The sequence below is a fragment of the Columba livia genome, chromosome 1 (genome assembly GCF_036013475.1).
Source record: "Columba livia isolate bColLiv1 breed racing homer chromosome 1, bColLiv1.pat.W.v2, whole genome shotgun sequence".
Taxonomy (NCBI): domain Eukaryota; kingdom Metazoa; phylum Chordata; class Aves; order Columbiformes; family Columbidae; genus Columba; species Columba livia.
Window position 1 is genome coordinate 109,357,069 of NC_088602.1, and position 27,343 is coordinate 109,384,411.

The 27,343-nt window shown below is 38.1% G+C and overlaps 2 protein-coding genes across 12 annotated transcripts in view; one reads left to right on the forward strand and one right to left on the reverse strand.

Annotated features, from left to right (window-relative positions):
- Window positions 1-27,343, forward strand: part of CTPS2 (CTP synthase 2) — a 103,207-nt gene continuing 75,864 nt past the window's right edge. For 4 of the 11 annotated variants that reach the window (XR_010474344.1, XR_010474348.1, XR_010474349.1 and 1 more), the window contains exons 1-3: window positions 21,621-21,881; window positions 24,720-24,925; window positions 27,163-27,333. Coding sequence is in view for 8 of the 11 variants with exons in the window: in XM_065072460.1 (XP_064928532.1) it covers window positions 24,760-24,925; window positions 27,163-27,333 (337 nt within the window). In the remaining 3 variants the exon portion in view is untranslated. The other 7 variants (XM_065072417.1, XM_065072452.1, XM_065072424.1 and 4 more) reach the window with 6 other exon arrangements.
- Window positions 1,695-21,285, reverse strand: SYAP1 (synapse associated protein 1). The gene is made up of 9 exons (XM_065072481.1): window positions 21,056-21,285; window positions 16,876-16,994; window positions 14,532-14,598; window positions 11,902-11,975; window positions 11,494-11,633; window positions 9,487-9,632; window positions 5,558-5,616; window positions 4,421-4,568; window positions 1,695-2,833 (listed from the first exon to the last, which is right to left on the reverse strand). The coding sequence occupies exons 1-9, from the start codon at window positions 21,249-21,251 to the stop codon at window positions 2,706-2,708; spliced, it is 1,077 nt and encodes a 358-aa protein (XP_064928553.1). The 5' UTR covers window positions 21,252-21,285; the 3' UTR covers window positions 1,695-2,705.

The following is a 27,343-nucleotide window of genomic DNA, read 5'->3' on the forward strand; positions in this document are numbered from 1 at the left end:
GAAGATAACTCAGAAAAAAGCAATATCACTGTTCTCAGTTAACCTAAATGGATCCTGGGCAATCTTTTCCCTGTTTCTCAAAGGTTAGTTTTAAAATCCGCAAGTTTAGTTTCTTCTAATGAAATTCATTGGCAATTTTGTTAGTTTGTTTGTTTGCTTTTTCTTGATGTTTTAAACAATGACATCTTCTGTTACATTGCCTCCACAGGTAGGTATTTTTAGATCCATTCTTGATTTCTTTTAATTTTGTCCTTGATTTTGTGCTGTTGTTGTATTGCTGGATTTTAGCATCTGCACCATGCCACTGCTTGGAATGATGTTAAGAAAATGTCAGCATACTTGCTTATGAAGTATATTAAGAGGCATTTGGGCTATAAAGACCTTCAAAATTCATAATGGACATGAAGAGGTCTATGTATGTTTGTCTTGTGTGACAAGTGGAACATAGACACTTTCCCTCTTACCACACACAATAAGAATTGCTAGACACTTGTAGCACCTAAATGAAAGCCATAGGCCAGTCCTGAAAACTGTGCAAGATTACACATCACTTATTTCAGCTTTCCACATTAAAACCAGATATGCAGCTTTGGAAATACTAAGATGATTTTTGATAAGAGGCTTTAAAGATCAGAGCTCAGTCAGATTAAGCCTTGCTACATTAGTGCCTTTTAAAATGCAAATTTAAATAGCAGGTTTTTCATGAGACTTGGAAAATTAAGGTTTTATATGTAGGAACCATCTTCTATGAAGGATGTAGTTTCATGTCCATAGCCACTATATAGGCTATGCTTACATGGCACAAGCCCCATGCAAATAAACCTGTCATTCACCTGAAAACATGAGGAATGTTTTTTAATAAAGCAGATATCTGGACCAGTGACTTCGAGCTCCAAGTCATCCAGGGAAGATTTGCCACTATCAGAAAGAGCCACCCATCTTTTTAGAAGGTGTCATGTCAAACTGTACAGCAGACAGACCCTAATTTCTCCAGCTTAAATCTGTGAGCAGTTGCTTTTGTCAAGAGTAAACACTAAACTTTGAACAGTCTGAGTTTTATGAATGTAACAGATTTAACTTTTGTGGCCTTTAATTAATTCTAGATCTAAAAAGCTCCTAAAGTACCTCTTATTTAACATGACATGACTTGCATCTGTTAACTAAAAGTGAAAAACACTATAAAAATACCAATTGTGCTTAAGATGACTTGTAGTTGAAAAAGTGTATGGTAATGAAGAAACTAATTTGAGAAGTCAACTGTATGCAGGCTTAAAACAATTCATTTTCCATGACGAGAAATACAGGAGGGCTTTCTGTCCAAGTTGCTAATAGAGACAATTTTAAATAGTCCTTTCTTATTGTTAACAGCAGTTAAAAACTACTTAGCTCTTTTCAGTTCCCACGGGATGAGTATTGGCTGAATAATTACAGTCTCTTTACAAGTTTTCTGCAAAATTATGTCATTTAGACAGAGCTTACTGTATATAACATGCCTATAATTCAATTGTGCTTAATGGCTCCTACCTACTTCATTTTACTCATTTTCCCTCATATTTGGAATTTGAAGAATGTTTTGTCACAGAAGTTTATGAAATACATGACAAATAGAACATCAAATTTTCATTTATATAAAGATACTGACTTAATAGCAAAACTACAGGAAACATCCAGATGCCTAAGAATAAAACAATCTCTTAAAGAAAACTATTTTTTATTTAAATTCTATGTCTTAAGCGCAGTGACAAAGTATATTTTTGAAATCTGTATAAGTCTGAAATATGTTTGCCACTTATTCTGCCCTCCTCCTAAATAAATGAGCCAATTTTACACATATTTACAGTATTTAATAAAGATGTCCAAACCAGCCAAAGTTCTTACATAAATGTTTCAGCACTTAAAACGAAAAGAAACATTTAATTTGCTCTCACTCAGCAAAATTAAATGGAAACATAATAGTCTTCTGAAGAAAGAATACATTAAGCCATTTCTCTCTGTGGGAAAAGGCAATATCTTAATATGATCATTTAACAAAAAACAACAGTTTAATTCAAGCAGTTAATAACAGTTCTTATTTAAATACTTACATGTTTGTCAGTTAATCCTATCTGATCAATAATTAATCAGTACTTCTTTTGGAGTCTGAATTAGTATTTTTTTAACAAAGTATCAGAAGTTATTTGATAAGGTTTTCTATAAATTCTTTGGCTACGTACATTAAGGAAGTTAAATACACACGAAAGCTACTAGCTACAAGTACCTTAAAAATAGTACACATTTACAGATTATACAGGGATCAGAGTGCAAATGTGATGAGAGAGTTACTTTCAAGGACTAAGTTACCTGCAACATCCATTTTTACATTCCAAACAGAAGGCTGTAGATAAACAAATCTCTTCTTAACCAACTAAAAATGCCTCAAACTAAACTGTTGCTTCATGTAATAATATTATCACTTCTCATCATGACATATAATCTGCAGTGCTTGCTTTTTTTTTCTTCCTCTTTTTTTTTTCTTTTGAAGAATGTAGAAGTTCAGAAACTGCTCATATAAAGAACAGAAATACTGGTTTTATCCCGATATGGAATTATAAAAAATTTCAATTCATTTATGTCTTTTGAAGATCTTTTGTAAGCAAAATATGAAAGTAGAAATCCATGTCAGTTCTCTGAACAAGCTTAGGGTTATAGCTATTTTGTTAAAATGCTTAATTTTCTTCTTGCAGCATTTCTTCTATTTCTTTATCCCAGTTTTCATCACGTTTTTCTGATTCCGTCACCACCTCATACTCTTGAAGCTCTTGTTGCAATTCCTTTTCCCAGTCGGCAGTTTCTTCTACAACAGATAAATGACATGTAAGAATTAAATTGATAATACAGAATGTTGCTTATTTATATAAAACTAGATGAATTTGCACTGAATCTCTCTCATATTCCCTGAACTTTATGGCCAATCCTCCTTGAAAACTAAGGGAACTTCAAGATCAGAAATTCCATCTTCTTATTTACCACAGATAGAAATTAATTAATATACACATCTATATTCCTCTGTGCATACTATAATAAAGATATAAAAAGCAAATATAAAGCTTAGTCGTAACAAGCATCCCTTTGCAAGTTCATTTCCTACAGTCTTTCAGTCTACCATCAACTGAATCTCCCTTTGCACTTATAAATCTCTGGAAAAAAATGAATTAAGGTCATACGTTTGTTGAACATACAAACAAACAAAAATCAGGATTAAATACTATGGATAATTAAAAAAAAGAAGCAGGTATTTTCCTCACTGACATTTGTAGCTAGGCATGCTCACTTAATCAGGGTTAAAGGTAATAATATTTCATACTTCAGGGCAAAAAATGAGTCAGAAGGCATACCTGTGTTAATCTGTTTTAATTAGCTCTGCCTATCCTACGCAAGAGTACAAGGGAGGAGATGGGTGTTTGATGTGTTACATGTTGCTTAGTACTTCAGCCTAGATACAAAGGTACGTAATTCCAGAGTCCAAGTCAGTAAGGCCAGCTGAAATTTTGCTGAACGAATTACATATTAATGACTTATTGAAACACTTCCACCAAAAAGCTAGATGAAAGGAACTTGTATTGCTTTTAAGAATTTCTCAAGCTTGGCTATGTATTGGGAGGAAAAAAAATAAAAAATAAAAAAAAATAAAAATAAAAAAAAAATCACAATTTCAGAAAACAAGGATTCAGGAATATCCAAAACACACTGTAAGATGAATTCTGAAAATTGTATTATAATAACTATCTACATATACAAGTGTCTTCATATTAAACAGTTAACTGCATGTGGCCAGATTCAAATCACTATGGACTGTTTTTATGCTTTTTACACTGATATTAGTTCTTCTGAATTATTTTAAGCCTCACTTTATTTCTTCCCATCATTCTCAAAGCTATTTATTGAATTTTAACTGTTCCAAACACATGTAAATCTTTTACAGCAGAGGCGTCTGCAAGCTCAGAGTCTGGAGCAAATTTTGCCTTTTTAGCTGGTGGCACAAAGAGAAAACATAGCCTGACTTCCAAATATTGTACTTTACCTACAAGGATGTCAATTAAAGAAAGAAAAATTCACTCACATAAGGACCTGTGAAAGAGAAGGGAAAGGAGGAGGTAGACAGAAAAAAGTACACCACTGTCACTTTCATAAAAGAAACACCTAAAAATTGTTAGCTTCTTCAGATTTAAGCTCCTCACAGCTAACATTCTCTATCAGGTGTGGTTCAACTGTGGTAAGAATTATCATTAATTTCCACAATATTTCATTGCAGGTCATTTCATACCCTTCAAAAAATAGTCATGAATCTACTTTCCTAAATTGAATTAGGATTTTTTTTCCTTTAAATCAACTTATTTTAGAATTACTGTATTTAAGATGCAGACAGTAACAACAGCTTCACCTTCTACTACTGCACTCTCTTCTCTCTTCTTATCTAGCACCAGTTGTTCCATTTCTTTTCTTAGGTCTTCCTGATTCAGATTACAGGCATCAAAAGCATCACTCACAAATTCTGATACACCTGGACTTGTGGAAATCTCTTCTTCATCCTGCAGTAAGATAGTTTTGTATAAGGTTATCCAAAGAGAGGAAAAAATAGTCACCAATACATACTTCCACTCCCATGACTGCCTGCCTTTAAGACAGAGTCAGCAAAAAGAAAAAAGGCATTACTCTGACAACTATTTTTCTTTAAGACTATTTTTGTACAAACAAAAAAATTAGATAGTTATACTGAAAATTATTTGCTTTTCATCCTAGGCTCCTTTTTTATGTTCTCTTAACAACTTTAATTCTGTTTTTGTTTTCTTCAGAAACAATAATAAACTCATTAATAGTTTAGAACAGTGCATAAGACTAATATTAAATTTTGACCACAACTCAGTAACTGTTTTCCACACACAAATAAGAGAGGACTGTGCTTTGGAAATCTTTCCAGCTTAATTTAGTCCACTGCATACTACTGGCAAATGAATGCACAGCTCTGCTTCTGCCAAGAGTGTTCTCTGGCACTGATATTACAATCCAGAAATGAACAAGGGTCATTAAAGGGTCATTATGTGTCTAGGTTAAAAGTTTTTGCAGTATCAAGCAAAACTCTTCTTGCCACTGCAATAAAATAATGTTGCTATTGAAACACATCATTTAGATTTCCTATACTTAAGCCTGACAACTGCTGAAGAGTTGGACAGAACATGGCACATGAATATATTTTTGTGAAGGTATTCCTTGTGTCCCAATACAATGCAAACCTACTCCGAACATTTTGGAAATGTCACAATTCAGAGTAAAAACGTTTTATTATAATGTGCAGGATACTAATGAAAATATTCTTCAGGTAAACTGTTGTTGTTTTCTACTGAAAATGAGTTTAAAGTGAATGCACTAAAAATTAGCATCACAGCAGAACAGCAGCAGGTTAGGACTGTCAGATATTATCACGGTTTCATAGCACAACTGACTCAAAAATGTGCATAATTACCTATTAAGTAACAGTTTCACATCCTAAATACCAGATAAAACATAACAGCATTTTTACCTCTTGAGATTTTATTTGAGGCTTTATTGTAACAGGTGGTGTTTTTGGCCGTACTGTTTCTATCGAGAGAAAAAAAAAAAAAGGTAGGTTACATTTAAAATATAAAGATTTAATTTAATCTGCATAGCTACTAAATGTACAAAGGAATACTATATTTGAAGTTTTAAGGAATCCTAGTGGTTAAAGGCTGAATTCAGCCACAGGTGAACCATTTGCAACAATGAAACAGAGGAGAAGCAATTTTCTGTGCTTAATTAAGGCAAATTTAGCAAACCATTTCCTCATTATGACTCCAAAGTTAAATCGCAGGGACGCCTCTGCCCTCAAAACCATCCAAAGAACTACATAAATAGGAACACTTGAGATTTTGAAATAATGTCTTCTATAAAACACTTACAGATTGTACCACGTCACAAGATCTTTGAAGTTACAAAGGTATAGACTCGTTCATGAAATCCAGTTACTGCCTATCATGGAAGCTCCCAGACTCCCCAGTTGGGTACTACTACTGACACGGGCACCAGTCAGCTCTTAGGTATACCAGACTACACCTATATGCACAGCCCTAAACACGCACAAGAAGAGCGCTCCGCAGCCTTACCTCCTTTCACGCAGCTAAAGAAAGTACCTGAAAAACATAACCCTAGAAGCTGTTCCCAGTTTCCTAAGAAAACTCACTGTGCACTCTCTATTTAGCAGCATGGTACTAGGAGACAATGATTGCTTACAAGCAAGGACAGATTTTTTTTTTTTTTACTTGGCAGGCAAAGGAACACCCCAGCTTTCCTCCTCCTCCTCATGCAACTAGCAGGGTAGAGCAGTCAGAATAAAGAGCAGATGGCTGCAAGAATAATTACCACACTGGGCAGGTTGTGGTAGTGATGGAGTGCTTGCTTAGCAGTTCCCTTTGTGTAAACATGCAAAGCAGCTCTGAGCCTGCAGCTCAGCTTACTGCAGTGCACCCAGGTGGACCCTTCCTGCTTACTCGGCAATTTCTGAAGGGGGAATCTTTTCAGGTTTAATTTAAAATATTAAGATCAGTTCTAATTAAAATTATTGCCTAATTGGTAGCTGTCACCGCTTATACAGCTCCCCTAGTCAATGCCCACTGCTCTGTTCCATCCTCTCTCTTCCTTCCCCTTCCCAGTCTTCAGACGATCTGGTACTGCTCCCAACACCACAGCCAAAAAGGCTCCAGCCCTCCATGCTCAGCGCAGCTGTAGAACGTGGCGCTACCTTTGCCCTGCTCAGCACTGAGTGCCCCAAGTACCACGCAGGAGAGGTGCCTCCAGCTCCATCTGCTGCTCTCATGCAGAAGCAGCACAGCAGCTCAGCACTGGGCCATGCACCAGTCTGAGGTGATTAACACACCACTAGCACTCTTCTGTCCACACTCTCTGTAATGCAGTCCAGGACAGAGTTTGCTTTATTTGCAACGAGAGCACATTACTAGCTCATATTTAACCTGGTGTCCAGCATAATTGCAGGTTTTGGTTTTTTTTTTTTTTTTTTTTTTTTTTCTTTCCTCTCTCTCTCCATCGGGGCTGAGGTTATCACAGAATCAACAGACTGGTTGGGGTTGGAAGGGACCTCTGGAGATCATCCAGTCCAACCTGTCTGCTAAAGCAGGTTCACCTAGAGCAGATGGCACAGGAATGTGTCCAGGCAGGTCTTGAATGTCTCCAGAGAAGGAGACTCCACAGCCTCTCTGGGCAGCCTGTTCCAGGGCTCTGGCACCCTCAAAGTAAAGAATTTTCTCCTCTTATTCAGACGTAATGTCTTGTGCTTCAGTTTGTGCCTGTTGCCCCTTATCCTGTTGTTGGGCACCGATGACAAGATGTCCATCCTCTTGACACCCACATTATCTTAGAATGTCCTGAGTTGGAAGGGACCCACAATGATCATTGAGTCCAACTCCTGTCCCTGCATATGACAACCCCACAGTTCACACCATGTGTCTGAGGGCGTTGTCCAGTCTCTTCTTGAACACTGTCAGGCTTGGGGCTGTGACACCTCCCTGGGGAGCCTGTTCCAGTGCTCCAACACCCTCTGGGGGAAGAACCTTTTCCTCATGTCCAACCTAAACCTCCCCTGGCACATCCTCCTGCCTTCTAGATCTATTGGCCTGGCACTGTCTCCTCTGTTGCTGATGTGCGCTCTGCCATTGAGGTAACTTCTTTCCCAAGGAAATAGTTACTAATGCCTGGAGAAGGACTAGAACTTGGCATTTTGTTATAGATCTTATATAGTCTCTCTAGAACATGGAATGTCTTCCTTTTTTTCCTTCACATGAACTGCACTAATTTAACTTTGTGAAAACAGCAAGTAAGGAGGAGACAGAGATGAAAATGGAAGGCAATTAATTCTATTTTATAGACACCAGTCAACTTGAAGAAGAAACTCTGAACATTACAAAGAGTTACCAACAGGCAATTACTTCCAGCTTAACCTCAAATTAGGAAATCCAACCTTCAAAAGGTTATTTAAATAAAAAAATAACACGGACGATTCAGAGTTTCCAAAACCTATGTGATTTTCAAATCAAACAAAACTTGTATTTACTACAGTTTGGTAAATATATCTTTGCCATTATAGAATATTTGGTCATTAGGACAGTAAAAAAAAAAAATAAGTCTATCTGCTTATCCTATATTGGACCGCTGAATTTTTCTGATTTTTTGTTAAAGGAGCTATGTTTTGTTCTCAGTCACAATGGTAACTTTACTAGAATAACTCTTCAGTATTATCCAGCAACTTCCTTTTTGACTGGCAATTTCCAAGGGTTTGGATGACTCAAAGACAAGAGTTTTGTTGTTCAATAGGGTCAGTTGCCATCCCTCTCTGTAGAGCTGAGACACTTCAATTAAAACAGCCATAGCTTGGCAAATACGAGTATTGTACTGTTAAAAAAAAAAATGAAAGAAGGTTATGCTGCCCTAGGACCTTACAGTTTAAGACTGCCCATCTAACTTCCCATTTAGGTTGCATAAAGGAAACCTTCAGCACTGTAATTAATGATAGAATAACTTCTATTTGACTTGCCAATCAGCCACAACAGTGTCAGCTTTCTTTTTTTCTGAAATTGGTTTACTGAAGCCAAGATATGCAGAAACAGAAATCAAGTAAAAAGCTCAGGGGAAAGGGGAAGCATGCTGACAGTAAACAGACTTCACAGAGAATATGCTTATAAACAAGAGTGAAAGAAATATCTTTAGGCAGAATTTATGTTTCTAGTATTTCCAAACGCAACCTCTTCTTCTGTACAAAGGACTAAATGCAGTAGCAAATGAAAGGATTTAGTACTCAAAAATCGATTTTGAGACGCTACAGAAACCAGAGGAGAAGACAGCCACTATGCTTAACAGTCTATAATATAATCCCATCAGTTGATGTAATATAAAACCCAGAGGAACAGAAATTAAAAAACAAAACAAAAACCAAAATCACAGCCATAAAAAACCACAAGGAAGTAAAAAAATTAGATAAATGCATGTAAATGCCAGTTAGATGCAAAGGCTTATGAAATCATGACAATCTCAGTGATTTCCTGACTTGATGGCACCTGCACAGGGTAACAGTAAACACTATTTCCTCATAGAAAATGACAAAATAGGTGCTGGATATGGTGCAAGTGCATAAGTGACATGACAGTAGGAAATGAGCCTGAATATAGTCTGCATTGAAAGGTAAAGACAAAAGCTTTTTGTTACTTCGGAAAACTCTTCTGACAAGGTTGGCTGGAATTGGAAAACTGCTTAAAAGCACCAGGAGTCCCCTCTTCCCCCACATGGACAAACAGACCAAGTACGATGAGAGAAACTCTAAATTCATAGGAAATCCAGGATAAAAATTCAATGTCACCTGATGTCTACAGTCAGTATGGATGATACTAACTTAATGAGCTGTGCTAAAACAAAGCCTTTCCATACCTTTCAGTTGACTATCCTCTTCTCTGCCTTTGTTCTCTTCTTTTCCTACTGCTTGCTGTTGAGCTGCAAGTGCAGTGAGTTGTGCAGACTGTTTAATTAGGGATACTCTGTAGAAATAATTTCTCCAGAATACCTCCTCCTTTATGCTAGAATGAACAAACAGATTTTTGTTACTACATTTAGAAATATGGCTCCTTTTGCCATCTAGCAATGAAATAAAATTAAATATGCAGAGGGATGGAGTAAACATAGCTGTCCTCTAAGTAAAAACTCAGAAATTTGTGATAATAACACAGTTTAAAACAGTCCATCATTGTAGAAGTTCTTGATCTCTTACAAGATAGTTACAATGGACTTGAACATGTAATAGTAATACCAACAGCAATGTTATTTCTTTAGAAAAAGCTTAACAGCATGCAGCAATACGTATTTTGGAACAATATTATGCATATCCATCTCTCTTGCCAAATTATGTAAACAAAACCAACAAGCCAAATAACTGTTCTCTTCACCTACCCCCTAAAACCAACATTCTGTTATTATCAAACTGTATCAATCTACATCTTCTGTAGACCTCAGGTGGAACTGGAACATATTTGATCTACATATTTGAACTTCATCTCCTAGTCTGGAGACGTTCAAAACCCACCTGGACACATTCTTGTGTAACCTCATCTAGGTTACCTCATCCCCCCTGCTCCAGCAGGGGGATTGGACTAGATAATCTTTTGAGGTCCCTTCCAATCTCTAACATTCTGTGATACAGGCAGAAGCCACTCCTAGTTTGCAGCAGTCCTACTTTGCTATCTTCACATCTTTCAGCATGTCTGCAAAACCTTCAGTAACCAGAAACTGCCATCTCAGAAATGACCATTTCTCTTATGCAGGAGACCATCCCATGTCTTAAGTAACATTTTCCTCTGATAATCCTCCAGTGAGCAAGAGAAGACCCAACTTTAATCCGGAGGGAAGAGAAGCCAGAAATGGCAAGGCCCATGGGAAGGAATGTGTGTAGGTCAAGAAATAACAAGAGAGGGAGGGAAGTTGCCTTCCTGCCCATTCAGGCAAACAGTGACTACTGCGACTAGGAACAGAAAAAAAAAATACTACTAAGCAATGGAGTGGGATAGGCAAGCACAGCATGGCCAGAGGCTGAAGACAGAGTATCAGATGAAAATATGGGCAGAGCTTTAGTACTGACAGCAAAGAACAGCAGGGAAGAGGGTAAATAAAATAAGGAGCTGGGAAGGCTTATAAAAGGAGGAGATTTAAAATACGGAAGTGCACAAAGAAAGAGGTTTTCTCTCCTGTTTCTATCCTCAGACAGGAAACTAATGTTGGGAACTCCTACTTAACAAGAACGTTGACCTAGGAAATAAGCTTAAAGAACAGTCTGGGACTGGGCAAGGAAGAAAAACAGCACTGGAATAAAGCTGGGATCAAGAAGCTGTACTGGAATGGGCCATAACTTCTGGGACAAAGACCTTACAGATCTTCTAGTTAGGTCCACTAGAAGGAAGGCAGTCACAACACAGAGCTTTTGCTATTGCCTATTCAAACCGGGTTTTCCTGCTTGCATTGCTGCTGCTTTGTGGACGCTTTTACCATTTCTCCATGGAGCCTCTGATTATCTCTAATAACTTTTCGGGGTGTCAGTTACACCAATAGATCTGAACATGTTTGTTGCTGCATTTATGTTTGTTCGGAAAAAAGACTTTCAATTAATTTAGCACACTGGACATAGAAAAATTTAAGGCTGCTCCCATACTTAAGTAAATAGCTCCTTATTAGCTCTGAATTTCTAAGAGTTTTACTTATGTTCTTTCCTCCAATTGCTAAACTGCAATGCACATGCAATATTCCATGCATTTGAAACCAGCAGAGATAAAATACATACAGAGGAAGCACATAAAAACTGAAGGAAGATAAAAGAAAAAGGAGTCATTTACAAATATTTAGAGACACATTAAAAGTACAACCATCCAGTTACCAGCAGAAATTACTTACTGTTTGGGAACAAGATCAAACCTCATCCTATTGAGGAGTTCATCTTCTTGTAACATCACCATTGCAACAGGGTACATTTGATCAAAGTCAAAATTAAACTGCACACCTGCTGGAGGATCCCGCAGAAAATTTCGTTTATCCTTTGAAGAACATATTTATGGTCATTAACTGATATCAGAAAAAGGATATCAGATTTCAGATCAAAAATTAAAATGAGGATCTACTTTGATTCAAATTGATACAAAAACTATCTACTCTTGCACATGATCAGTGTAGGAACAGACACATTAAAAGTATATAGAAAATATATAATTTAATAATGCCAGCCAAACTTATTTTGAAAAAAAAAAAAAGTTTTAACCTCTCCAACAGAAAAACTTCAAATCTTACAGGATTTTAAACACTCACTGCTGATAAGGCCAGTATTTGTTGTTGAATGGTCTCTTCTTCATTGCTGTCTACCCAGGGAGGCACTGCTGCTTCTGTTTTGGAAAGGAGGAAAAGAATTGTATGTGTATTACTATTTTTTTTTTTAAATCCAACACACACACACACACACACACACACACACACACAAACACACACACACAAACACACACACACAAACACACACACACAAACACACACACACAAACACACACACACAAACACACACACACAAACACACACACACAAACACACACACACAAACACACACACACAAACACACACACACAAACACACACACACAAACACACACACACAAACACACACACACAAACACACACACACAAACACACACACACAAACACACACACACAAACACACACACACAAACACACACACACAAACACACACACACAAACACACACACACAAACACACACACACAAACACACACACACAAACACACACACACAAACACACACACACAAACACACACACACAAACACACACACACAAACACACACACACAAACACACACACACAAACACACACACACAAACACACACACACAAACACACACACACAAACACACACACACAAACACACACACACAAACACACACACACAAACACACACACACAAACACACACACACAAACACACACACACAAACACACACACACAAACACACACACACAAACACACACACACAAACACACACACACAAACACACACACACAAACACACACACACAAACACACACACACAAACACACACACACAAACACACACACACAAACACACACACACAAACACACACACACAAACACACACACACAAACACACACACACAAACACACACACACAAACACACACACACAAACACACACACACAAACACACACACACAAACACACACACACAAACACACACACACAAACACACACACACAAACACACACACACAAACACACACACACAAACACACACACACAAACACACACACACACACAAACACACACACACAAACACACACACACACACACACACACACACACACACACACACACACACGGCATGAGAGAGAAACTCTAGGAACGGATCTTTGCTTATCAGAGGTCAAAAATATGAAATTAAATAGTTGCTGATTATTGTAAAACTAAAACTGTGGTAATTTCTTTGAAGTTTATCAAGTCAGAACTTGGTGACTCTTAGTTTAGTTATTGAAGTAGTGCTGTATAACAGGTTAAGCTGCCCGTGAACAGAAATTTCTATATTCACCTTAATTTAGATAAAGTTTACATGTTTAAGTTTTAAAAATAATTTACTATTGTATTAATTTTATAATGCCCAGAAGACATCAATTCTATAACAATGGAGAAAAACAAGTTATAAATTTGTTCTAAATTACAGCATGTTAAACAATCAATAAGCATACTCGAGTTCAGACTATTTGTATTTACACAGATACTTGTACAACAGTTCTGTAGGCTGTATGTATAGCAAGATAAACTATTGCAGATGTATAGAAATCTACTAATCTGTTCACTGTCAATCCAAATTCAGCCTACAGAGACATTATGATGCATCTGTAACAGTTAACAATTCTTGTGCACCTAAAACTAACAATGCTTATTTGCCTATGCACCTGATATCAGCAAGATCTTTCACCCACATGGATTCACATCTGATGCTAATGCTTCTTGCAGTTAGGCCATCTGTTACTGCTCATTTTGGCAATCTAGCTATCTATTTTCATGAAACTTGTAGAAATATATTAACAGATGACAAAGTTTACTAACAGAGACAAAAATATTGAAATACAGACAACAGGATCAGATAAGCAGTCTTGCAAGAAAAAAAAAAAAAAAACAGACTAACACACTAACTACAGACAGTATGAAAAATTTTATCACTATCCATTTAAGACCAGCTAATTTTCAAGATTAACAATAGAGCCCTAATTATTCAAAGCATCAGAAATTACTGCATTCAGGTAACACATTAAAAGAGATAAAAGCCAATGATGAAAGGCAACACAGAAAAAAACTGTGCTTATTTTAAGTCTCAAATAGATCCATGGATGTCAACAGCTCATAGGTGGATAAATCAAAGGATTTAGATCACAGATAACTATAAAGCAAGTGACTTACGGAAAGGCAAAAGAGCAATTATGCCTTTGATGTAAACAGAGAAACTCCTACAGCAAAACTAGTTAATACTACAGTGCGAACACCCATGTTTTTCATTTCATTTCATTACGAAAATGTGACATTATTGCTGAAACTCAAAAGAAAGGTCATCAGCACACGTGTCTTCAATAAAAGCTTAAGATTCAAAACAATAAGAAATCAGCTTTGCTAGCACAGTGATATTTGAGTTAATTTCATAAAGCTGAATATGGTTAAAAAAGCAAATCTAAACTAACTAGATAATGTGACACTAACCTCATTTAAAAACGTCATCTTTCTGTTCCACAACATATGTTAAGTTCCACCACAGAGTATTTCATTAAACAGAGTTTTGAAAGATTGGGTTTAGATATAGCTCAACTATGCAGCTTCCAATAAGTTTTAGCTTATGTGATGTTATGCATTATCAAAAAAGCATACATTACCTGATTTTTTTGTTTGCTGCTCTTGGACAAATTTTTTCTGTTCTTTCTGAAAATCTCCAATAATGGTCTAAAAAAAAATAGGAAACAACAATAAAAGAAAAAAAAAAAAAAATCACTTCTCTTGTTTCACATTCACCCTAAAATTGCTTTCATATACACTGTAGTATCATATTCTTATATCCCTGGTGGCCCTTTTTGTAAGTGAATTAAATTAAAGGTGTTTCATGTAAATCATACATTCCCCCTTACTAAAACATTTGATTTTGCCTTCAAAAAGTTTAAATAGTTTAAACTATTGTGTACACTTTCAAGTTTATATTTACAGTTTTATCAAGTTCATGGGACAAAATAAAAGAAGGAAAATCCTAGCTGGTAATTTGAACATCAGCATACTATGCATATACACTTACTGCCTTACCATATCAAATACAGATAACATAGACTAACTGCTTAGACCTATTTTAACATATTTTTAAAGCATTAAACACTTCAAAATGATACAATAAGTTTCAAGAGTTGTCTAAGAAATATATCCTTAACAATTTTACAAGTCTGACATATTGCAAAGTATGATTTTCAGAATGTCTGCTTAGCTGAAATAAAATCATTTCTCCATTTGTTGTTGACAAATTTTCATTAAAAAATGTTCAGAAATATCCCATATCTAATTTGGAATTAAAAAAAGGAGAATGGTCTCAGAAGTCAGGATGGCATAATCCAGAAGTAACAATGCAAATGTTGTTCTGTAGTTGAAAGCAGTGGCAAAAAAACATGAACCTAGAAATGAAAAATTAAACTACTTGCTAAGTACAAATTTTAAGCAGTGAGGTCTATGGTTTAACAAGTTGCCAAAAAGCATGCAAGTCTTCAAGCTAAATCCAGATAAATTCCTCTAATTTTTTCCCTTCAACAACCCCACATTTCAGTTTAAGATTAAAATCAGTGAGAGAACTACTGTAGTGCCTGTTATACAAATCAATCATTGTGGTTCCTCCTAGTTGTAAGTTACATGAATTTTTGGTATTCATGGAATAATTGATATAGTGTAAGACAAAAGCTTTATGATGATGATACAGCTATATTCTCTTTCTCCCCTATGTAAACTTATTAGTCAAAACAAGGAATTCATTTTACTCTAAGGCATCCACAGAAAAAAAGAAATTTGTATTTTAGGCATAAAATATGCTGTAGGTACTTAGCTACAGTTTCTTATGAGCATTATTATTTGTGTATTAAACTACCAAACAACATTGTTACGTAATTTTGATGTGGTTCATAACTACATTACTCTAGTATACTGTAGCAGGAAATAACTGTCATCATATATAGACGATTGTCACTAAAAAGTCCATGAAAACTGGAGACAAAAATGTGATAACAGGAATTTAGAAGTGTCATTTGATGATTAATCTGAAAGACAACATGAAAACTAATTATATTAAGAAGTTGAATTTCACTGTATTTAACAAAACAACAACAAAAAAGAAATTATCTAGTTCAACCTGAAGGGGTGTTTGAGAGACAGGAGGAGGAGGGCAGCTCTGGCTGAATCTCCCAACTCTGACACTCCTGGATGCACAGTCCCACTACAGTTGGGTTAGGTTTGGCCAGTTTCCCTTCTCTTCCAAACTACCCTTGCTAAAAACTCAAGACCACTACATAGCACTTATTGCTGCTTTTAAAAACCATTTTTCTCTTCTCTCTTTCTACCAAGTTAATGACTTAAAACACTGAAAGAACACTTGCTGGCAGAAGTTAAGCAACTGGAGCTGGCAGCCAGGGAGGGCAAGAGAAAAGTGGCATGGTTGGGGAAAGAACAGGACCATAGTAAAATGTTTCATTAACTCACTGGGTTTTATGGAACCATACCTGTATAGGTCTAGGGTCTTCATATACAATATCCTAATTCTGAATCTTACTTCAGACATGCATTTAAGATGCAGACTATGGCATTTATCTTTCCAACTAAATAAACTGGGGAAAACACCCCCACAACCCACAAATCCCTCTGACATCCCCTAACTGCCTGTCTCTACTAACTCTTCCAGCCTTTCCTTCTATATCAGCATTTTTCTTATTTTCTCCTGGTCTTTCTCCAGTGTATCTACATCCTGAAGGAACGGAACACAGGTGCAGTACTGAGTAAAGCAAAGTGACCATTTTTTGGTACACCTATCAATGAAAAAACATTTCAGTCTCATCACTTATCATGACAGGAGATATCTGCTCTTGAAATATGCAATTCCTAAAGCCAGCTTAAAGGAATCACACGCCAGATTTGCTACACTTTAGAACACCAGTAAACAACCAAATCTTCCAGATCGGGTACCTAGAAACAAAATACCTTATCAATGATGCTGTCGATTTTTCCTTCTTCTACAGACTTCTTTATCGTATGTGCTGTTTCAGCAACGGATTCAGATATCTTTTTTGTAGCAGCAGTGGCAAAATTGAAGAGGTAACCTTTCACAGAAGAGAAGAGAAAGTGTTGAAAAAGCCATCTCTACATCCAGTTTTCTAACTAGATTTTCATTCTCTTTAGACATTTGGATACCTACTTGAAATCTTCTTTCAAATTCATTTAACCCAGCTTTCTGTCCTACAAATAACTCCTAAAATCCTATTTATTCTTTTGTAGTTCATGTTCTTTAGTGACCAAACTATATGTTTGATCATAACTTTCTGTAAATCAAACTTTTATACATGAACACTGTTTACTAAATCAAATATTCCTAGTGGTCCTTGAAACACTGCTTTCCAATTAATTCTTTGAAGCAATGTGTCTTTCCTAATTTGATTATTTCAAAGACATTAAGCAAGAAAATAACTTTAGCAACAGTATTAAAACATAATTCTATTTTATTTTTTAAAGAAAATCAACACGCATAATAAAGTCTCATGAAGGCAGCAAATGCATGAAAAACTTTAGGCTAGCAGCACTTGAGATTTCTTCAAAAGTCTTAAGATAGAAGTTTGCACTTGATGTTCGCCCTTTTCTGTTTTGCATTACCATTCTCTTTTTAGCTCCATGAGGAACAGTGTGGCCCTGTTTGCTTATTTTTCTGAACACATTCAGAGTCAGAACAGCAGTACCAAATATTTTCAAAGACTAACTAGCATTTTTTTATATTAGAAGTGAAGTGAATAAATGTGGCAAGGAAAGAACTATAATATGTAGCATGGACAGTTGCTTTGTATTGTTTGTTTTTAGTTAAGGAGAACAAACTTGCAAGCAGTAAGATCACTAACCTTCTGAAATATCAAGCAATATTAAATATCAGTTTATTGACAAAGGATCTTAAAACAACATTGGTATTGCTTATTTCTCAGATAATGACATGTCACAAGCACTATATTACATTTGAACAACTGTATTATGACTGCAATAGCACAGTTACAGTATGTACAATGATAAAATGTCAATAAGTGCCATAGTAAATACAATAATATCGTAATTGCAGAGGGATCCAGGGATCTTGGACAAGGCCCTTAACAACAGGCTCTTCAACAGCCCCAAAGTGGTCAGGCAGTTGGGCTTAGATGGTCATTGTAAGTCCCTTCCAACTAGGCTATGCTAAACTATTCCAACTCTTATTCTAATTCTAGGGTTAGAAGTAATAATGGTGAATCTAAACTGCATAGTACCTACCAAAGATATATTTGAGGCACTAGTAAGAATGCAAAGCACATGGAATGGTAAGAATATTTTAGTTATTCCAGAAAAATCAGCTTTGACTTTTATACAGGGGATTTGAAAACAAAACAGAACAAAATAACAGTGCTTTTGTTTCAAAGAAAAAACATGACCTCCTTCTCAAGACGCCACAAAAATTCCAGTTTCCTTACAGGTTCGAAATATAAGATAACCTTACTGTGCAAAACAAATTGAGTTGTTTTAACAAAGTTGTTAGCCACCTGTAGAATTAGTTACTTTAGAATATTTATGTCACCTTTCAGAAAGCTGACTGTTCTTTGTGGTGTATAAAATATTCTCTTTTAATAATGTCACCAAGTTAATACTAACAAATGCAGAGGTCTAGCCTACCCTCAAGCCAGTTTTTATATGTCACTTCCATTCATGAGCCACAGAATGGTGGCACCCAAACCTCAAGTCCTTGCTAGCATTTTTCCTATCTGTTATCAGCCTTCTCAACCCATCACTTGCTTCACATTGTACAAAAAAATGCCTATCTTCTACATTTTTTTATATAGACATATATACTGACCCCTTTATGACAGTAGAGGAAGTCGCAGCCTACTGTATTGTTTCCTCTCTGCCAGCTTTTATTGGTCATTTTACGTATCCCTGGAAACCTTCTCATATACAATTGTTTAAAGTGCAAAAGGTGCCAAATTTTTCCTGTTCAGGTATTGTTGAGCAAAGTGGTTTTGACCAGTCCTGAAACCAGTCCGAAGAACAAAATGCTTTTTGTTTCCATCAAGCGCAAATATTCTTCTGAACAAAGGTACTCCTAAAACCTCAGTAAGAGGTGGTACTTAGCCCTAGAAAAATAGAACCAGTGGTGGAAAAGCAATACTTACACTTTAAAATGGCCAAGAAACTTTTCCTCCCTCTTATAAATTCTATGCCTGTACTAAGAATACATATCTAGCAATATTTCTATTATTAGTTCACATTGACAAACTCTCCCAATCTTCGTAATGATGAGATAATGAGCAAAAAATAATGTAGGCAAGGCTTCAGTTTAACCAGCAAAATTCTTTATGTGCCAGGGGAGTCTTTCCACACGGCTACCTTGGTTGTTAGTCATACAGATGTTTCTAGAAGAATCGCACGTTAAAACAGTGACAACCAGACTTTACAAAAAAAGCCTTTCCACCACAAACAATGAATCACTACACCAAATTATCACTTCCACAGCCAATCATATCTCTAACAGTCAGTACTTATTATTCCCCTGAAAATTCAGACTTCTTTCCTTCCTGAACAATCAGAGTGACTACTAAATTAGGATCAATTTACAACAGCCAGACAAGTATTTGACCAAACTACACAGAAATCTGCTGCAGCTCAGATAGCTCAAGGCAAAGCACAGTCAAGAACCATCTCAGGCTAAACTTTCAGATGATATTGATCTAGTGTTTCAGAGCACCAGTAAGTAAACACTTCGGTAATGTGTATGGAGCTTTACTTTGGATTAATTTTATCTAAGAATCTACTATAATAAAACAGAAGTCTTATCTATAGCAAATTACAGTCTTGTCTCATTACAGATTAGTTCAACAAAATAACTAAAACCCCCTACTTTCCTATAAAAAAAAAAAATCACAGAAACCCCACACCAGTTAATGAAGTTCATTATTCTGTATGCATATATCACTTCTCCCCCAGTGTCAACAGAACAGAAAAAGAAATACTGCTCATTTAGTAACAATTCTGAAAAAGATGATAACTGAAAGGAACATCTGCCATAATTTACTTGGTTCATATTTTAAATATCCAAGTTTTAATATTCTTTTAATCTCCAGTGAGGCATCATACTTTTAATAGTGCACAGAATTTAATAAAATATTTCTCATTGTCAGTAACAGGTACGTAAAAAGAACCTCAGAAATGCAGAAAAATGAAGATGGAATTAGAGAGTTAGGTCATTTCCAAATTTTCAGCTTTAGCAACTGTATAGGATTGTTTCAGAACTGTGGAAGAGACTGGACAAGCTGCATCAAAAAAACTCCAGAGTAAGTAGTGATGCATACCATGGACTGCAGTTAACAAACAACAGTTAAAAGAAATTAAAATCAAAGATACATGAAAACATAAAAGTCATTCTTCCCCACCCTTTTTTATTTTAACTCTTCTTCACTGAGATAATTTTCCATACTAGTTTAACTGAGCTGAATTACCATTTTTATCTGGAAAGATATACCTCAGAGCTGTTTTCTTTCTTGAAAAGAATACTCTGGTCACCTCAAATGTGTGTTCCCTGTTTGCATCACTGTGCAAGCTATGTTAGTGTTGTAGCTATCTAGATGAAAGGTTATTTTTCCTTTATATTTGTTGACCTGAAAATAAATACACTTAACTCACCATAAAAGCTATAACTGTTTACTTCAACTAGAACTTTATTTTATGTACCAATGATAAGCACTGCTAAGTTCTCCGGCCCCTAAGAACGCATTAAACTGGTCTATATTCAGTTCTCCACTTGCTACCATGCTCTCACCACACAAAGAGAATGTTCCTGCTAAGATTTTTTTTTAGACGGACCCATAGAAGCACTCCCTGCCTGAAGACGCCTGGGCACGACACACCCCTCGAACAAGGGAAGGTATCCTTTTATTTTTGTTTTCTATTTACGTAAAGCCCCCAAACAGCGATGTGTGTGGGCGGGATAGGAGCCTCACACCTCCCCGCTGCGGCACCTCGGCCGCGGTAAGCAGCCGCAGAGGCAGCTCAAGGGGCACTTTCCGGGGGGTGCGGGTGTGCCCCGGGGCTGCCGGTGCCGGGCGCCCTCCGCCCCGCTCTCCCCGCCAGCACCGGCGTGCGAGGACAAGACACTCACTGCCGAGTCCCTTAGCCTGGCTGAGGAGCGCCTCCGAGTCCGCCTGCACCTCCACCTGCTCCGAGCTCGGCACGGCCGGCTCCGCGCCCGCCGCCGCCTCCTCCTCCTCCGCGGAGCTGCTCCTCTCCTCAGCTGACAGCAGCTTCTCCTCGCCTGCCCGCTCCAGCCCCAGCCAGCTGCCCAGGCCGCGCAACATGGCGCTGGAGCAGCGGCGGCCCCACCTGGCCGTTAACGGGCACAGACAACACCGAGGGCCGAGCAGCTGTGTATGCGGAAATCCCGGCTGCCCGCTTCTTCCGCATACGCCACTTCCGCCCGTTGCGGGAAAGGGCGGTGCTCTAGCCTCCCTCTGGCGCCGCCGCCGCCGGGGGTGTGGAGAGTAGGTGGGGCCGCGCAGGCGGCACGTGAGGTGGGCAGAGGGGGGCGTGGGGCCGCCGCGGGGCACCTGTCGCGAGGGGCCGCTGCCGGGCGCGCGCTCCACTCAGCCTCGTTGCCTGCGCGGGGGCGCCCGGCGGGCGGGCGGCTCCTCCTCTTCCTCCCCCCCCGCCCCGCAGCCGCCAGCGCGGAGCGGTCACCGTGACGGGGAAGCAGCGGGTTGGGCTTGTAGCGCGGAGTTCTTACCGGCGCTGAGGGGCGCTGCCGCGGGGCTTCGCCTTCCTCGGGGAAGTGCCGCCCCTGCCGCCTCCTCCTCTTTCTCCCCGCCTCCGCGAGGGTCCGCTTCACTTTGGCAGCCCCCGGCGGTGTCCCTGCGGCCGTTACCGGGCGCATCACGTCGGGTTGCTGGTTGTAGTATCAGCCTTTCCAGACAAAAAGGCGGCGCGGGGCGGTAAGTCGCAGTCCGGCGGCTTGGCCGTCCCTCGGGAGGGGGCAGCCCCCCTTCCTTCCACACCCTCGCCTCCGCGCTCCTTCCCTGCCCCGCCGTCCCGCCCGGCCTCCGCGGAGCGGCCGCCCGCTGACGGCCCTTCCCGCCCCGCACCTGGGCCGCGGCGGAGCCGCCCGTTGCCCCGCTGAGGTAACGGCCGCTGGGACGGGACAGGACAGGACAGGACAGGACAGGGAGAGCCCGGCTCGGCTACCGCTGACTTACTGTAGTGCAGCTATTCTGGCGCGGAGCGCTCCCAAATCCCTGCTAAAGGAAGCAAGGTCCTGCTGATAAGACTAAACAGAGTAATTCGTCTTCCCCCCCTGCTTGTGCTGATTTCCAGTTCCCAGCAAATCGTTTGCTTCCAGTATGCTCTTTTTGCTTCTCCTCCCTTAACTCTAGTTCCTTCTCCTTTTACAAGAGACTCCCCAAAACACCTGGAGTTCTTTGTTGCTGTTGCAAGTAAACATTCTGTTTCTTTAAGCTGCTGGGAAGTTGCTGCTCTTGCTAAAATCACAGCGAACTTTTCATTTTTGTTCCTGTAAGCAAGGTGACAGGGTTTAAGAGTTTTGAAGTGACACATGTTCAAGGTTTATACCTGTTGAATTAATTTCTCCCTATCCCCGTTTATTTTTCCTGCAAGTGGCTTTGAAAATGGCTTACATGATTCTGAAATGTTAATGTTTACAACTCCATTAGCTGATTTATGGAGGGAGAGTCTGAAACAGCGGAGATAGGCTCCAAATCTTAATATTTATGCTATTAAAATAGTTACATGTTGAAAAGGAAGTACTAGGGGAAAGTTAGTTCCTTATGATCCTTTTCTCCTGATATACTTTTGATGGTTGTGATCTTCCTTTTGTTTATATTGACAAGGAAAATATTGTTTATTAATTCCTGTTATCAATCATAAGAGCATTGATAACAAGTATTTTTACATTCTTTAGCTCTGCTTCCTGAATAAATCCAGGCTTTATTTATATTACTTCAGTATAGGAAGAGGAAGAGCTACAGTGTTAGTCCACTGGCTGTTTATTACCAGCAGGTGAAGAACCATACTGCTTTGATTTATTCTGAGCGCTGTTAGATCATGTGATGTTACACATTGTTTTGAGTAAATTAGGTACACCTAAGTAAGGAAAGATTTTCTTGATCCTAGAATTTTTGCTATGTGGTGAGCCACTCTGTCATTGTTCAAAAATTATTGCAGTGATTAGCCTCCACAGCTGCCTGAATGTAATGTGAATGCAGTAATGGGTGAGATATGCACAACATCATCGTGTTTCAGATGGGCTGGAGAAATGGTGGCAAAAATCTAGGCTTGTGTGAAAGCCAGGTGAAGTGGGAGAATTGCAGGGACAGCGTCAACAGCAGTCAGTGAGAACAGCAGCTTATATCAACAAGAAGGGCAATGAAGAATTTTTAATTAGGGTAGTAGTTGTCAGAAAATGTAGGAGGTGAGAGCATCTCCTTATCATCTGTTTTAGTAATTCTGGATCCCCTACCATTCGTACTCTTGCATGGTGCAAGGTAGCTTCAATACATTAGCATCTATTCAGTTTTGATTATCTAGTCTTCCTATAAACAATGACATTTTAAAGAGAGGAAGTTTCTGTATCTGAATAGCCATTGTTGATTATGGTAGTAGTATTGTAGAGCACTGTGAACTATGATTCTGTATCTGATAAAGGCTTCAGCACCATAATATGCGTTTCATTTTCATGTTTATGTCTTCAGGATACAGTGTTTGTGAGTACTCATAGTTGCAGTTCCTTCTTGTGAAGAGCCACTTATTTTGTGTTCTAGACAAGGAAGCAGAGACCCTGAGAAGCTAGCCATGTTGAAGGCCACGTGCAGTAGTTCTCAGAGCTGCACTATCCAGGGTTGCTGTTCTCAATTCATGATGCTAAAATGTGTCAGAACATCAGATGTTTCTCTAAATCTGAAACTTTAAACAGATACAATGTTGCTTTATAGAACAACATCAACTCTCAATCTGCATCATAGTCCGGAGATGTTCGGTGGTTGGTTAGTTTGTTTGTTTGTTGTTTTTGTTTTTGTTTTGTTGTTCCCCCCCCCGGAATTATCTGGAGGGGGAGATTAGGTAAGCATGTAAAGAAAGGACTCCAGGCTCTCGATCAGTAATGTACTGTAGTATGAATACGGACATCTTGGTTTAGTTTTTCTTTCCTGGTCTCATATTGATCTGTCGGTTATTGTAAGACTCTGTGGAATACTTGATATAGTCTGAGTTGGAGAAACAAAAGCTGCTAAAAAATGGAGTGGATGGTATAGCATTCTGATTTTAATAAATGTTTGAAGCCACAGTCACTATTTTTGAAGGTAAAGCTACTAGCTGGAGAATGTAATTGTTGTGGCTGATGTAGCAATAAACAATATTTGAGCTAACTTGTCAAAACACATGTGAAATGGTTAACTTCTTCAATTTAGAAAGAATCCATAGTGAGATTCATCTTGCCTGCCTTGTGATTCTGAAAGTTAGCTGACTTTTCCCATCACAGGAGAGTAATAGGTCGGATGATCTGTGCCTCTTTGGCCACTCCACAGGGCAGTGTGTTAAAACAGTATCTGTTTTGCAACTGGCTGTGGAGCAGACTTAGGCACTCAGCTTACTTATCAGTGTGTAAGCTGGGAGAGATGAAATGTACTCCCAGATTCCAAAATAGGGATTTTGTTGTCCGTTTCTGAAGCTAATTTCATCTTACATTCTTTGCATACTGAGGCTGTGTTCTTTCCTGGTATAAATTTGCGTTAATCAGATGTATGTCTTTGTGATTTTAGATTCCCAGCTCAAGATCAGTGTGCTTGTGCTGATTTTCCGATGAAGTACATCCTGGTAACTGGTGGTGTCATCTCAGGCATTGGCAAAGGGATCATTGCAAGCAGCATTGGCACCATACTGAAATCATGTGGTCTACGTGTCACTGCAATCAAAATTGATCCTTACATAAACATAGATGCTGGAACCTTTTCACCATATGAACATGGTATGAAGGGCGTTGCTGTTCACTTTTGCATAAGTATTTGTATTCACAGTAATGTGGTGGTTTTTTTTTAACAATAAAACAACAGTATGGTAGTTATTAGTAATTTTATAATCTATTTCGCAATGCAAATTTGTTCCTTAGTGTTCTCAAAGGCATTGTCTGCTCCAAGTAAAGAGAGAAGCCTGTTTGGTGAAGATACTTCTGTGAGCAGATGCTTCGTTCCTATAAAGTACCACTTTGGGAAAATCCTAGCTGTAGGCCTTGCTCAGTCAATGGTATCTTCAGTTAAACTTTATTAAAAAAAAAAGAAAAAAAGAACAGTACTATAAAACTGTTTTAAAACTTAAGTCTTCAAGGGTTATTTGTGAATGCTGTTACCTGGGTAAGTAGATTCTTACTTTGGTTAGGTCTTTAGGCTATGTTGGTTGTATTGACTACATTGCTGATGAGCTACAAGATAGTCTGATGTGCATTTATAATTTTGAATGTTCCTTCAGCTGTCTGTCTTGCTACTCGTACATTTACTGAAAATAGTGGTTTTCAATGTTCCAAAGTACAGTCAGCCACTAGACATTTCTAATTATTTTTATTTGTTGGATTTTGTCTGTTTGTTTTAGTCTAGGCTGAAATTTTTGGAACTGAAAATATGTGTCTTAGTCTCCTGAACTGAAAAAAGACCACTTTTGAAGTGGAAGAAGAACACAGCACACCAGGCCTCCCTCAAAAAGCCAAATTTGACTAATCCAGTAGTCCTGCACGTTCAGAAGTGCATCTAGTGCTACTTAGGCAGTTGACTGAGGAAGTTCTGCCTTTATCTTTGGCAGTAAGACTCCTGCAATCACTTGAGATTGGGAGGATGTACTCCTCCCCTGGATCCAGGTACACGGCAGAGGGGACACTATGGCATGTAATTCCAATGTGATTTTTTTTTTTTTTTTTTCCCCTCTGCTTTTGATTTTCTTACTGCTTGTGAAAAAACAATGACTTGCTGGGTAGTAAACAGAAATACATACAACCCGGAATGCCAAGCCTCTTGTTAACATTTTGGCAGAAATGTGATTGAGTCAAAGGATTTTAATTTGGTGATTTCCAGTTAGCTGAAGAGTATTTTTAATAATATAATTTTTCATTCTTCAAAGACCTGCTTGTGAGAAGTGTTGGTTCCACTCTGTGTCTGTTGGCTTAAATGATAATTTAGTAGTGCGGATAAGGTACTTGGTGCCTCACAGGATCTTCCACTCTGTTGTACACAATGTGGTGTTCTTGAAACTGTTCACTGGAGGAGAATGTTGTATATTGGTGAGATATATATTTCTGTAGTCCATTCTATGCCTTCAGGGGGGTTGCTTTTTTTCTTTTTTTTTTTTTTTTTTTTCTGACTCCTTCTGCACTGCTCCCATAGTTTGTTTAGCCATTGAATCATTGGGTCATGGCAAAGTGTTTTATGGTTTTTTGAAAGAGCCTTGTCTTAGGATCTAGGAACTTCAGTTCCTTCAGAAGTTCACTAGTTTCAGAGTCTAGAGACTCTCTAGAGGTCTAAGAAAAGTCTGAGCTGGAAGGATATCTTCATCAGATTTTTCAGAGTCAGAAATAAACCTTGCTGTGGACATAATGAACCAAATATATAGAAGATGAAAGAACTGAGTGAGAAATAGTGACCACATTTGAAGAAGCATTTATGTTCATCATGACTTTAACCCTGACTCAAGCCTTAATTGTTAATATAGATACAACCAACAAAAATTTATAGTGAAGCACTTTGAACATGCATAATGGTTCATGCTTATAAAAGCACGGTTTTTGTCTGCTGTGTGTAAATTAATATTTTATTTGTTGTTGATTCACGATTCCTAGAGATTGCTTTCTTCCAATCAAGGATTGTACCATACTGTTAAAATACTGGCCAAATATTTTAAGTCACTTAAATATTTTGGCAATATAATTCATTTGCAAAACTATTTGGGACTGAGGGGCAGGAATTCAATGTAAAAGTAATAACTCTGAATATTAAGTCACACAGAATGACAATGCAGATTGATTTGCATCATGTGCTTTATTGATCATCGTGGTATATATCATTGTGGTATGTCACGTAAAAAAAAATCTTCAATTTTAGGATGATTGTGGTATTCTTCCTCTGTGCTTAATTTCTGATTATTTGGTTGCTTTCCTGTCTATTAAGATTATCCTTCTAAACTATCCTATGTTATTTTTAAAAAATTTCCTTTTCTTTTTAGGTGAAGTTTTTGTATTGAATGATGGTGGAGAAGTTGACTTAGATTTGGGAAATTATGAGAGATTTTTGGACATCAATCTCTATAAAGATAACAACATCACCACTGGGAAGATATATCAGCATGTCATTAATAAGGAAAGACATGGTGATTACCTGGGAAAAACTGTTCAAGGTGATATTTT

Excerpts from the sequence above, each read along its gene's own strand:
- SYAP1 (XM_065072481.1), bottom strand. The coding sequence starts at position 21,251 with ATGTTGCGCGGCCTGGGCAGCTGGCTGGGGCTGGAGCGGGCAGGCGAG. Across the intron at positions 11,634-11,901 it reads AAATACTGGCCTTATCAGCA|GATAAACGAAATTTTCTGCG; the intron begins GTGAGTGTTTAA and ends TGTTCTTCAAAG. Across the intron at positions 9,633-11,493 it reads TTTGATCTTGTTCCCAAACA|CATAAAGGAGGAGGTATTCT; the intron begins GTAAGTAATTTC and ends TGTTCATTCTAG.